Here is a 14325-nt window from a genome sequence, read left to right on the forward strand (position 1 = left end):
AACACCAGATAAGGTGAATTACACTGCAAAGCAGATAATTCTGAAACTCTTCGAGCAGAAGATATAGCTACCAAAAACAAAACTTTCCAAGATAATAACTTAATATCTATGGAATGTAAAGGTTCAAACGGAACCCCTTGAAGAACTGAAAGAACTAGATTTAGACTCCATGGCGGAGCCACAGGTTTAAAGACAGGCTTGATTCTGACTAAAGCCTGTGCAAACGCTTGAACGTCCGGTACATCTGCCAGACGCTTGGGTAACAAGAAAGACAGAGCAGATATCTGTCCCTTTAAGGTACTAGCTGATAACCCTTTCTCCAATCCTTCTTGGAGAAAAGACAATATCCTTGGAATCCTAATCTTACTCCACGAGTAACCCTTGGATTCACACCAACAAAGATATTTCCGCCATATCTTATGGTAAATTTTCCTGGTGACAGGTTTTCTAGCTTGGATCAGAGTATCTATGACTGATTCAGAGAACCCACGCTTGGATAGAATTAAGCGTTCAATCTCCAAGCAGTCAGCTGCAGAGAAACTAGATTTGGATGCAAGAATGGACCCTGTATTAGAAGATCCTGCCTCATTGGCAGTGTCCATGGTGGGACAGATGACATGTCCACTAGGTCTGCATACCAAGTCCTGCGTAGCCACGCAGGCGCTATCAGAATTACCGAGGCCTTCTCCTGTTTGATTCTGGCTATCAGCCGAGGGAGAAGGGGAAACGGTGGAAAGACATAGGCCAGATTGAAGGACCAAGGCGCTACTAGAGCATCTATCAAAGTCGCCTTGGGGTCCCTGGACCTGGATCCATAAAGAGGAAGTTTGGTGTTCTGACGGGACGCCATCAGATCCAACTCTGGAATGCCCCAAAGCTGAGTCAGCTGAGCAAATACCTCCGGGTGAAGTTCCCACTCCCCCGGGTGAAAAGTCTGACGACTTAGGAAATCCGCTTCCCAATTGTCTACTCCTGGGATGTGAATCGCAGATAGGTGGCAAGAGTGATCCTCCGCCCACCTGATTATATTGGTTACTTCCTTCATCGCTAAGGAACTCTTTGTTCCTCCCTGATGATTGATGTATGCTACAGTCGTGATGTTGTCCGACTGAAACCTGATGAACTTGGCCTCCGCTAGCTGAGGCCAAGCCTGGAGCGTATTGAATATCGCTCTCAGCTCCAAAATGTTTATCGGGAGAAGAGACTCTTCCCGAGACCATAGACCCTGAGCTTTCAGGGAGCCCCAGACCGTGCCCAGCCTAACAGACTGGCGTTGGTCGTTACAATGATCCACTCCGGTCTGCGGAAGCACATTCCCTGAGACAGGTGATCCTAAAACAACCACCAGACAAGAGAATCTCTGGTTTCCTGGTCCAATTGGATTTGAGGAGACAAATCTGCATAATCCCCATTCCACTGTTTGAGCATGCACAATTGCAGTGGTCTGAGATGAATGCGAGCAAATGGGACTACGTCCATTGCTGCTACCATTAATCCGATAACCTCCATGCACTGAGCTACAGATGGCCAAGGAATTGAATGAAGAGCTCGGCAAGTACTTAGAAGCTTTAACTTTCTTACCTCTGTCAGAAATATTTTCATTTCTACCGAGTCTATTAATGTTCCCAGGAAGGGAACCCTTGTGAGTGGGGACAGAGAACTTTTTTCGGTGTTCACCTTCCACCCGTGAGACCTTAGAAAGGCCAGAACAATATCCGTATGAGCCTTGGCTCTGGTCCCGGATCGGGGGCTACCCCTTCATGCTGTCTTAGTAGCAGCTGCAGGCTTCTTGGCCTGTTTACCCTTGTTCCAGCCCTGCAAAGGCTTCCAGGTTGCCTTGGGCTATGAAGAGTTACCCTCCTGCTTTGCGGTTGCAGAGGTTGAAGCAGGACCGCTCCTGAAGTTACAAAAGGAACGAAAATTAGCCTTATTTTTAGCCTTAAAAGGCCTATCCTGCGGGAGGGCATGGCCCTTTCCCCCAGTGATATCCGAAATAATCTCTTTCAACTCTGGCCCGAAAAGGGTCTTTCCTTTGAAAGGGATATTCAGTAACTTAGTTTTAGACGACACATCGGCCGACCATGATTTCAGTCAGAGCGCTCTGCGCACCATGATGGCAAAACCAGAATTTTTCGCCGCTAACTTGGCTAATTGAAAAGCGGCATCTGTTATAAAAGAATTAGCCAGCTTTAGGGCTTTAATTCTATCCATAATTTCGTCATATGAGGTCTCTGTCTGGAGCGACTCCTCCAGCGCCTCAAACCAGAAAGCCGCTGCAGTAGTCACAGGAATAATGCAGGCAATAGGTTGGAGAAGGAAACCTTGTTGAACAAATATTTTCTTTAGTAAACCTTCCAATTTTTTATCCATAGGATCTTTGAAAGCACAACTGTCTTCAATTGGTATGGTTGTGCGCTTGGCAAGTGTTGAAATTGCCCCCTCTACCTTAGGGATCGTCTACCATGCGTCCCGCCTGGGATCAGTTATAGGGAAAATGTTCTTAAAGATGGGGGGGGGGGACAAAGGGTACACCTGGTCTCTCCCACCCTCTTCGGGATCGGAAATGCATCAGTGTATACAGGGACTTCTAGGAATCTGTCCATTTTACACAATTTCTCTGGGACCACCATGGGGTCGCAATCATCCAGCGTAGCTAATACCTCCTTAAGCAGTACGCGGAGGTGTTCCAGCTTAAATCGTTCCTGTATCTGAAATTTCTCCCTCGGACAGCACATCCCTCACCGTCATTTCAGAGTTTTGTGAGGGTACAACAGATAAACCTTCCAAAGCTTCTGATTGCTCATACTCTGTTCTTAAAACCGAGCTATACGCTTTTTAGGGAAAACTGGCAGTTTGGATAAAAATGCTGCAAGGGAATTATCCATAACTGCTGCTAATTGTTGTAATGTAATAGGAACCATTGCGCTAGAGGTACTAGGCATAGCTTGCGCGGGCGTGACTGGAGTCGACACATGGGGAGAGGAAGGTGGACTATCCTCATTACCTTCTGTTAAAGAATCATCTTGGGCTACATTTTTAAGTGCAACAACATTATCTTTAAAATGAATAGATACATTAGCACACTTTAAACATAAATGTAAAGGGGGTTCCACCATGGCTACTAAACACATAGAGCAACGTCTATCTGAAGGCTCAGACATGTTAAACAGACTTAGACAGCAGTAAAAGACAATTTGTGAAAAAACGGTACTGTGCCTTTAAATAATAAAAGCGCACACTTTTTTACTAATTGTTCAAAAATGATCCAATCTTTCTGAAAATTTCACCACACGAGCTTAATGCTTGGTAATGGTTGCACAGCAAATATCAAGTCAATTAACCCCTTAATGCCCGAACCGGAGCAACCTAAAGCTGACAACCGGTTAGCAAACTACAGCACCATGCCACAGCAACCTGCTGTGGCCCTACCTTGCCCCTGGGGATTAGTTGATGAAATATAAGCCTCTATGAAGTCCTCAAGAAGTTATTAGGACCCTCCATGTGAAGCTGCATGAAGCTGTCTGCAAAATGAAGAGCGCAACTGAGGCGCGAAAATTAGGCCCCCCCCCCTCTCCACTCTGGAGTTGTGGGGCCTTCAAAACCCTGAATAGGTGTCCAAAGTACAGCCATGTGGAATAAAAACTCCAAATAACACTCCAAAAGTGATAAAAACATGTATAATGATTATATTTTACTTAAAAATAATCGATTGCCCTTTAACAGTGTCCACCAGTCATTTAGCCCTGTTAAATAAGCCTTCCTTCTATACTGGGTCTCAGAATATGGCTTACCTTCCCCACATGGGGATTCTTGTCAGTCTTCTAGCATTACTGAGTCTTGACTAGAAAAAGATGACTGAACATACCTTGTAGCAGTTAAGCCTGCAAACTGTTCCCCCCAACTGAAGTTTTCTTGGTACTCCTCAGTCCTTCGTGGGAACAGCAGTGGATTTTAGTTACAACATGCTAAAATCATTTTCCTCTCAGCAGAATTCTTCATCACTTTCTGCTAGAGAGTAAATAGTACAAACCGGCACTATTTAAAAAATAACAAACTTTTGATTGAAGATATAAAAACTACAAATCTAACACCACATTCACTTTACCCTCCCGTGGAGATGTTACTTGTTAGAGTGGCAAAGAGAATGACTGGGGGCGGAGCCTGAGGGGGAGCTATATGGACAGCTTTGCTGTGTGCTCTCTTTGCCACTTCCTGTAGGGAATGAGAATATCCCACAAGTAAGGATGAATCCGTGGACTGGATACACCTTGTAAGAGAAATGTTAACACTAAAACAGTGATACATTTTACTAGAAGCATGTTTGCCAATACATGTACATTGCAAATATGTTTCTATTCACAGGTGTAATTCATATGTGCATTTAAATTTTCACCGGAATGTCCCTTTAAATAGACATGGAAAACAGAATTTATGTTTACCTGATAAATTACTTTCTCCAACGGTGTGTCCGGTCCACGGCGTCATCCTTACTTGTGGGATATTCTCTTCCCCAACAGGAAATGGCAAAGAGCCCAGCAAAGCTGGTCACATGATCCCTCCTAGGCTCCGCCTTCCCCAGTCATTCGACCGACGTAAAGGAGGAATATTTGCATAGGAGAAATCATATGATACCGTGGTGACTGTAGTTAAAGAAAATAAATTATCAGACCTGATTAAAAAACCAGGGCGGGCCGTGGACCCGACACACCCGTGGAGAAAGTAATTTATCAGGTAAACAAAAATTCTGTTTTCTCCAACATAGGTGTGTCCGGTCCACGGCGTCATCCTTACTTGTGGGAACCAATACCAAAGCTTTAGGACACGGATGATGGGAGGGAGCAAATCAGGTCACCTAGATGGAAGGCACCACGGCTTGCAAAACCTTTCTCCCAAAAATAGCCTCAGAAGAAGCAAAAGTATCAAATTTGTAAAATTTAGTAAAAGTGTGCAGTGAAGACCAAGTCGCTGCCTTACATATCTGATCAACAGAAGCCTCGTTCTTGAAGGCCCATGTGGAAGCCACGGCCCTAGTGGAATGAGCTGTGATTCTTTCAGGAGGCTGCCGTCCGGCAGTCTCGTAAGCCAATCTGATAATGCTTTTAAGCCAAAAAGAGAGAGAGGTAGAAGTTGCTTTTTGACCTCTCCTTTTACCAGAATAAACAACAAACAAGGAAGATGTTTGTCTGAAATCCTTTGTAGCATCTAAATAGAATTTTAGAGCACGAACTACATCCAAATTGTGCAACAAACGTTCCTTCTTTGAAACTGGATTCGGACACAAAGAAGGCACGACTATCTCCTGGTTAATGTTTTTGTTAGAAACAACTTTCGGAAGAAAACCAGGTTTAGTACGCAAAACCACCTTATCTGCATGGAACACCAGATAAGGAGGAGAACACTGCAGAGCAGATAACTCTGAAACTCTTCTAGCAGAAGAAATTGCAACCAAAAACAAAACTTTCCAAGATAATAACTTAATATCTACGGAATGTAAGGGTTCAAACGGAACCCCCTGAAGAACTGAAAGAACTAAATTGAGACTCCAAGGAGGAGTCAAAGGTTTGTAAACAGGCTTGATTCTAACCAGAGCCTGAACAAAAGCTTGAACATCTGGCACAGCCGCCAGCTTTTTGTGAAGTAAAACAGATAAAGCAGAAATCTGTCCCTTCAAAGAACTTGCAGATAATCCTTTCTCCAAACCTTCTTGAAGAAAGGATAGAATCGTAGGAATTTTTATCTTGTTCCATGGGAATCCTTTAGATTCACACCAACAGATATATTTTTTCCATATTTCATGGTAGATTTTTCTAGTTACAGGCTTTCTGGCCTGAACAAGAGTATCAATGACAGAATCTGAGAACCCTCGCTTTGATAAAATCAAGCGTTCAATCTCCAAGCAGTCAGTTGGAGTGAGGCCAGATTCGGATGTTCGAACGGACCTTGAACAAGAAGGTCCTGTCTCAAAGGTAGCTTCCATGGTGGAGCCGATGACATATTCACCAGGTCTGCATACCAAGTCCTGCGTGGCCACGCAGGAGCTATCAAGATCACTGATGCCCTCTCCTGATTGATCCTGGCTACCAGCCTGGGGATGAGAGGAAACGGTGGGAATACATAAGCTAGGATGAAGGTCCAAGGTGCTACTAGTGCATCTACTAGAGTCGCCTTGGGATCCCTGGATCTGGACCCATAGCAAGGAACCTTGAAGTTCTGACGAGAGGCCATCAGATCCATGTCTGGAATGCCCCACAATTGAGTAATTTGGGCAAAGATTTCCGGATGGAGTTCCCACTCCCCCGGATGAAATGTCTGACGACTCAGAAAATCTGCTTCCCAATTTTCCACTCCTGGGATGTGGATTGCAGACAAGTGGCAGGAGTGAGTCTCCGCCCATTGAATGATTTTGGTCACTTCTTCCATCGCCAGGGAACTCCTTGTTCCCCCCTGATGGTTGATGTACGCAACAGTCGTCATGTTGTCTGATTGAAACCGTATGAATTTGGCCTTTGCTAGCTGAGGCCAAGCCTTGAGAGCATTGAATATCGCTCTCAGTTCCAGAATATTTATCGGGAGAAGAGATTCTTCCCGAGACCAAAGACCCTGAGCTTTCAGGGGTCCCCAGACCGCGCCCCAGCCCACCAGACTGGCGTCGGTCGTGACAATGACCCACTCTGGTCTGCGGAAGCTCATCCCCTGTGACAGGTTGTCCAGGGACAGCCACCAACGGAGTGAATCTCTGGTCCTCTGATCTACTTGTATCGTCGGAGACAAGTCTGTATAATCCCCATTCCACTGACTGAGCATGCACAGTTGTAATGGTCTTAGATGAATTCGCGCAAAAGGAACTATGTCCATTGCCGCTACCATCAAACCTATTACTTCCATGCACTGCGCTATGGAAGGAAGAGGAACAGAATGAAGTACTTGACAAGAGTTTAGAAGTTTTGATTTTCTGGCCTCTGTCAGAAAAATCCTCATTTCTAAGGAGTCTATTATTGTTCCCAAGAAGGGAACCCTTGTTGACGGAGATAGAGAACTTTTTTCTACGTTCACTTTCCACCCGTGAGATCTGAGAAAGGCCAGGACAATGTCCGTGTGAGCCTTTGCTTGTGGAAGGGACGACGCTTGAATCAGAATGTCGTCCAAGTAAGGTACTACTGCAATGCCCCTTGGTCTTAGCACCGCTAGAAGGGACCCTAGTACCTTTGTGAAAATTCTTGGAGCAGTGGCTAATCCGAACGGAAGTGCCACAAACTGGTAATGCTTGTCCAGGAATGCGAACCTTAGGAACCGATGATGTTCCTTGTGGATAGGAATATGTAGATACGCATCCTTTAAATCCACCGTGGTCATGAATTGACCTTCCTGGATGGAAGGAAGAATTGTTCTAATGGTTTCCATTTTGAACGATGGAACCTTGAGAAACTTGTTTAGGATCTTGAGATCTAAGATTGGTCTGAATGTTCCCTCTTTTTTGGGAACTACGAACAGATTGGAGTAGAACCCCATCCCTTGTTCTCCTAATGGAACAGGATGAATCACTCCCATTTTTAACAGGTCTTCTACACAATGTAAGAATGCCTGTTTTTTTATGTGGTCTGAAGACAATTGAGACCTGTGGAACCTCCCCCTTGGGGGAAGCCCCTTGAATTCCAGAAGATAACCTTGGGAGACTATTTCTAGCGCCCAAGGATCCAGAACATCTCTTGCCCAAGCCTGAGCGAAGAGAGAGAGTCTGCCCCCCACCAGATCCGGTCCCGGATCGGGGGCCAACATCTCATGCTGTCTTGGTAGCAGTGGCAGGTTTCTTGGCCTGCTTTCCTTTGTTCCAGCCTTGCATTGGCCTCCAGGCTGGCTTGGCTTGAGAAGTATTACCCTCTTGCTTAGAGGACGTAGCACTTGGGGCTGGTCCGTTTCTGCGAAAGGGACGAAAATTAGGTTTATTTTTGGCCTTGAAAGACCTATCCTGAGGAAGGGCGTGGCCCTTGCCCCCAGTGATATCAGAAATAATCTCTTTCAAGTCAGGGCCAAACAGCGTTTTCCCCTTGAAAGGAATGTTAAGCAATTTGTTCTTGGAAGACGCATCCGCTGACCAAGATTTTAGCCAAAGTGCTCTGCGCGCCACAATAGCAAACCCAGAATTTTTCGCCGCTAATCTAGCCAATTGCAAAGTGGCGTCTAGGGTGAAAGAGTTAGCCAATTTGAGAGCATGAATTCTGTCCAAAATCTCCTCATAAGAAGAATCTTTATTGAGTGCCTTTTCTAGTTCATCGAACCAGAAACACGCTGCTGTAGTGACAGGAACAATGCATGAAATTGGCTGTAGAAGGTAACCTTGCTGAACAAACATCTTTTTAAGCAAACCCTCTAATTTTTTATCCATAGGATCTTTGAAAGCACAACTATCTTCTATGGGTATAGTGGTGCGTTTGTTTAGAGTAGAAACCGCCCCCTCGACCTTGGGGACTGTCTGCCATAAGTCCTTTCTGGGGTCGACCATAGGAAACAATTTCTTAAATATAGGGGGAGGGACGAAAGGTATGCCGGGCCTTTCCCATTCTTTATTTACAATGTCCGCCACCCGCTTGGGTATAGGAAAAGCTTCGGGGGGGCCCCGGGACCTCTAGGAACTTGTCCATTTTACATAATTTCTCTGGAATGACCAAATTCTCACAATCATCCAGAGTAGATAACACCTCCTTAAGCAGGGCGCGGAGATGTTCCAATTTAAATTTAAATGTAATCACATCAGGTTCAGCTTGTTGAGAAATTTTCCCTGAATCTGAAATTTCTCCCTCAGACAAAACCTCCCTGGCCCCCTCAGACTGGTGTAGGGGCACTTCAGAACCAATATCATCAGCGTCCTCATGCTCTTCAGTATTTTCTAAAACAGAGCAGTCGCGCTTTCGCTGATAAGTGGGCATTTTGGCTAAAATGTTTTTGATAGAATTATCCATTACAGCCGTTAATTGTTGCATAGTAAGGAGTATTGGCGCACTAGATGTACTAGGGGCCTCCTGTGTGGGCAAGACTGGTGTAGACGAAGGAGGGGATGATGCAGTACCATGCTTACTCCCCTCACTTGAGGAATCATCTTGGGCATCATTTTCTCTAAATTTTGTGTCACATAAATCACATCTATTTAAATGAGAAGGAACCTTGGCTTCCCCACATACAGAACACAGTCTATCTGGTAGTTCAGACATGTTAAACAGGCATAAACTTGATAACAAAGTACAAAAAACGTTTTAAAATAAAACCGTTACTGTCACTTTAAATTTTAAACTGAACACACTTTATTACTGCAAATGTGAAAAAGTATGAAGGAATTGTTCAAAATTCACCAAAATTTCACCTTTAACTCTTAAAATAACGGAACCGGAGCCGTTTTTATATTTAACCCCTTTACAGTCCCTGGTATCTGCTTTGCTGAGACCCAACCAAGCCCAAAGGGGAATACGATACCAAATGACGCCTTCAGAAAGTCTTTTCTGTGTATCAGAGCTCCTCACACATGCATCTGCATGTCATGCTTCCTAAAAACAAGTGCGCAATAGAGGCGCGAAAATGAGGCTCTGCCTATGATTAGGGAAAGCCCCTAGAGGATAAGGTGTCCAATACAGTGCCTGCCGGTTATTTTACATAATTCCCAAGAATAAAATAATTCCTCAAAGCTATGAAGTATAAAATATGTTTATATATCAATTGTTTTAGCCCAGAAAATGTCTACAGTCTTAAAAGCCCTTGTGAAGCCCTTTTTTTTTCTTATGTAATAAAAATGGCTTACCGGATCCCATAGGGAAAATGACAGCTTCCAGCATTACATCGTCTTGTTAGAAATGTGTCATACCTCAAGCAGCAAAAGTCTGCTCACTGTTTCCCCCAACTGAAGTTAATTCCTCTCAACAGTCCTGTGTGGAAACAGCCATCGATTTTAGTAACGGTTGCTAAAATCATTTTCCTCTTACAAACAGAAATCTTCATCACCTTTCTGTTTCAGAGTAAATAGTACATACCAGCACTATTTTAAAATAACAAACTCTTGATTGAATAATAAAAACTACAGTTAAACACCAAAAAACTCTAAGCCATCTCCGTGGAGATGTTGCCTGTACAACGGCAAAGAGAATGACTGGGGAAGGCGGAGCCTAGGAGGGATCATGTGACCAGCTTTGCTGGGCTCTTTGCCATTTCCTGTTGGGGGAAGAGAATATCCCACAAGTAAGGATGACGCCGTGGACCGGACACACCTATGTTGGAGAAATGAACATTAAACATTCCATAAGAGAATAATGAGGCTCAGGGGTGTAAACTATATGTATAAGATTGTTGCAATGTGAAAATAGAAATACATTTTCTTTTTAGTTGTGTACTTTTTCTGAATCACGAACGTTTAATTTTGTCTTCAAATTACAAGTAACAGTTATTGATTTGCCTTTGTGTTATGTATATGTTGATCATGAAGTTCAACTGTATTTATTAGTCCTTTTATGAGTTACGGAGCTGTGAAATGATGATACCCTCTTGTTTCAATAATAATCTAATCTTATTATATTTAGCCTATAAACCATTGAGAATTAGGTTATTTTAATTACCTGAATATTGCAAATATCAGTATGATATTAATGATCCCAAGCAGTGCTCCCATTAGTGCTGGCGCAGTGTACATGTTGATCTGTAGATAAATAGATTCTATGGCTACTCCTTTCTCTCCAAGCATGGTAAAGCAGGCCTGGAACGCTGCCCAGAATAATAAGTATCATTTGATGTACTGTGGTAAAACTGATAACATTTACTGTTGATTTAGATTAATTTCAGCAGTGTGCGTATCCAAATGTATCTCAAGTTAGAAAATTATAACAGCTAAGTTAAAAGTTGCAATTTAAACACATTCATATGGACACTTAACTACTGCATTGCTGTCACTTGACAGGAATTTACATAGATTATAAATGGGAAATAAACAGACCGGATGGTTGAAATGTTTGTATGTAAAGGAAGGTACAGCAGTATAAATTACTTGCTAATATTTAAATACATTCACATCATTTGCTACCAGTATGGATTACTCAAAACAAAAAAGCATACAGACCTGGACCCAGGATAAATCCTAAAGCTTGGAAAGCACTAATATTAGCCATTGCACTAGTCCTTTCTGATAGAGATGTTGCTCCTGCAACATATGATCGAACAACAGCAACATTCCCTGTAACATAAAATTAGCAATGCAAATATGAGGTATAAGAAACCAGCTTTAAAACTTTAAAATTAAAATTAAGCAATTAACTTTTTTATTTATTGCAAACATATTCTTGCTAACTATAACCACATTGTCCCTCTAATGGATTTCATAGCTGAGATGTTATTTTAAAATTTTCTATCACAACATACCTGATCCAAAGCCTACTAGTGCCCGTGCGACTAGCATGTAATACTTGTTGTGAGATGTTGGCACATGAACATAGGCGTACAAGCAGCTGGCACCAATCAAGATACTTATGGAGACAGCAAGTGGTTCTCTTCTCGGTCTGTGATTGGACCACAAGCCAAACAAAGGTGAAGCTACCATCTGGCCCAAGCTATAAGCAGCAATAACCCAGCCAAGGAAGCTTGTGTCTGCAGTGACATCGATCTGGGGGAAAAGGGATTAAAATGATGAACAATTCTAATATATTCATATGTACGTGTGTGTGTACTGTTTGTTTTTGCATCATATTTGTATTTGTTAGCATCTTTATTTTAAGCTATTTTGAGCTCTGACTTGTGTGCTCATTCCTTTAGTCAGTTTACGGTAGATCTGACTGAGGTACTACAGCATGAAGCCTGATGAAACAGCTTTTTAACAGCTGAGAAACGCGTTGCTTGTTTTACTATTTTTAATAACTTTAAGTTTTATCTTACAACATGCTATTTGCCAATCATTTTATATCTCATGTGTGGAGAGAAATTTTAAAGATTTCCTTTGCTATTGCCGGTTACCACGGGAGACCAGTCTGCTGGGTGACGGCGAGATTCCAGCCTGCTTTGTTTGCACCATCTAACAGGGGTGCTACTTTACACGTGAGTGCAATTTGACTTCTTCACATTCATCACACTGCATTCCTGGCAATACTAGGCCATGTGGCGCTTCTGTTTATTTTTAATATCTGCAGATTGCTGACTTTGAGATTTGGACCACAGATCAATTCAAAGAGAGCTGCCTGGGCCTGGACATTGCATCTATATGAACATGTTTTCCAATATATGTGATTTATATTGATAATTTGATTGTTTATATATTTTGTGTATCATATTTATATATATATATATATATATATATATATATATATATATATATATATATATATATATATATATATATATATGTTTAGACATATCTGCACATATATACATATATATTATCACTCTCTTAAAATCATTAGATTATAGTATTTGTCAATTGACCTTGGGCGCCCCCTATTAATTTGTATTGTCTTTAAAATATTATTTAACATAAAATATAGGGAGTATTTAATGGACTTTTCAATAATCAAGATTCAAACACATGAACAAACAATAGAACTATATGATCACAATTGTATGACAAATAACAAAGTAAGGACTAGAGCTGAATCACTTCTCATTATTCTGAAAAATAAACACCACCACCTGCTAAAAAAAATTCCCCCTTTTAAAAAAAAAAAAAGAAAAAAAGAATGGTAGTGCCCCGAATAGGAAATAGGGTGTAAAGAAAGAATAATCAGATTAGTGTAAAATATTATCTGGAGGTTAGTGATGGAGAAGTTTTGTGACATTTATAAAGTTATATGATAATAGTCTCTGTTATGATTTGGCCATCTAGTGGACAAATATAGAAATTAACATCTTACGGAGTAGTAAGATAAAAATTCTACAGGTACAAATTAGATGTTATTTTGCAAGAAGTAAACACATAACCTACAGTCCATTTAAGCATTTTGTACATTCAAAATATTCTATTAACCCCCTCATGACCTTGGACACTGGCTGCAAGATAAGGGCTGTGATATCAGATAAACACATAAGCTGCCTTTACCCTTGGTTATGTGATGGTGTTTAAAGGAATAGCAAGGCATTTCAAGTTATCTTTAGATAATCTCTTATATGTTGTCATAAAAATATATTAAATAGAGATTCATTGGGCGTGTCTGGGCCGCGGCCATGATAAATTGCAAAAATGGGAAACTTTCTACCCAATACGAATAATCTGCCGATTATCTCCTTCCTAGCTTGTCATCTCTCACTAGAAAGGCGAAGATCCAGAGTAAGATATTATTCTTTTCATAACTCTATGAGGGAAATCCCAAACTAGACCATTTGTGTCTGAAGGTGGCGGCCTTACTTCACAATCTCAATACCCCCCGGTCAATCAATTAGCCAGGTAAAGCAGTTTCTCATCTGCTGTCATCGCTAATACACCTATCTACACATGGAGGAGGACCATCATCATATAAGGATACAAGTTCCTCTTAAAGATTTTGAGCAACGGATGCACTACAGTTTTGTGGACGTTAATTACACAGTAAGAGATACAGTATATTACAAAAGTGAGTACACCCCTCACATTTTTGTAAATATTTTATTATATCTTTTCATGTGACAACACTGAAGAAATGACACTTTGCTACAATGTAAAGTAGGGAGTGTACAGCCTGTATAACAGGGTACATTTGCTGTCCCCTCAAAATAACTCAATACACAGCCATTAATGTCTAAACCGTTGGCAACAAAAGTGAGTACACCCCTAAGAGAAAATGTCCAAATTGGGCCCAAAGTGTCAATATGTTGTGTGGCCACCATTTTTTTCCAGCACTGCCTTAACCCTTTTGGGCATGGAGTTCACCAGAGCTTCACAGGCCACTGGAGTCCTCTTCCACTCCTCAATGACGACATCACAGAGCTGTTGGATGTTAGAGACCTTGCGCTCCCCCACCTTCCATTTGAGGATGCCCCACAGATGCTCAATAGGGTTTAAGTCTGGAGACATGCTCGGCCAGTCCATCACCTTTACCCTCAGCTTCTATAGCAGTGTAGGCAGTGGTCATCTTGGAGGTGTGTTTGGGGTCATTATCATGTTGGAATACTGCCCTGCGGCCCAGTCTCCGAAGGGAGGGGGATCATGCTCTGCTTCAGTAGGTTTCCTCAATGAACTGTAGCTCCCCAGTGCTGGCAGCACTCATGCAGGCCCAGACCATGACGCTTCCACCACCATGCTTGACTGTAGGCAAGACACACTTGTCTTTGTATTCCTCACCTGGTTGCTGCCACACACTCTTGACACCATCTGGACCAAATAAGTTTATCTTG

The 14325-nt window shown here is 42.2% G+C and overlaps 1 protein-coding gene across 6 annotated transcripts in view; it reads right to left on the bottom strand.

Annotated features, from left to right (window-relative positions):
* MFSD8 (major facilitator superfamily domain containing 8) overlaps positions 1 to 14325 on the bottom strand; it is a 158474-nt gene that overhangs the window by 57204 nt on the left and 86945 nt on the right. For all 6 annotated transcript variants that reach the window (XM_053703641.1, XM_053703642.1, XM_053703646.1 and 3 more), the window contains 3 exons: positions 11392 to 11632; positions 11093 to 11206; positions 10596 to 10740 (listed from right to left, as the gene is read on the bottom strand). In XM_053703641.1, coding sequence (XP_053559616.1) covers positions 10596 to 10740; positions 11093 to 11206; positions 11392 to 11632 — 500 coding nt within the window. The remainder of the gene's footprint in view (positions 1 to 10595; positions 10741 to 11092; positions 11207 to 11391; positions 11633 to 14325) is intronic.

Source organism: Bombina bombina, chromosome 2 (genome assembly GCF_027579735.1).
Source record: "Bombina bombina isolate aBomBom1 chromosome 2, aBomBom1.pri, whole genome shotgun sequence".
Taxonomy (NCBI): domain Eukaryota; kingdom Metazoa; phylum Chordata; class Amphibia; order Anura; family Bombinatoridae; genus Bombina; species Bombina bombina.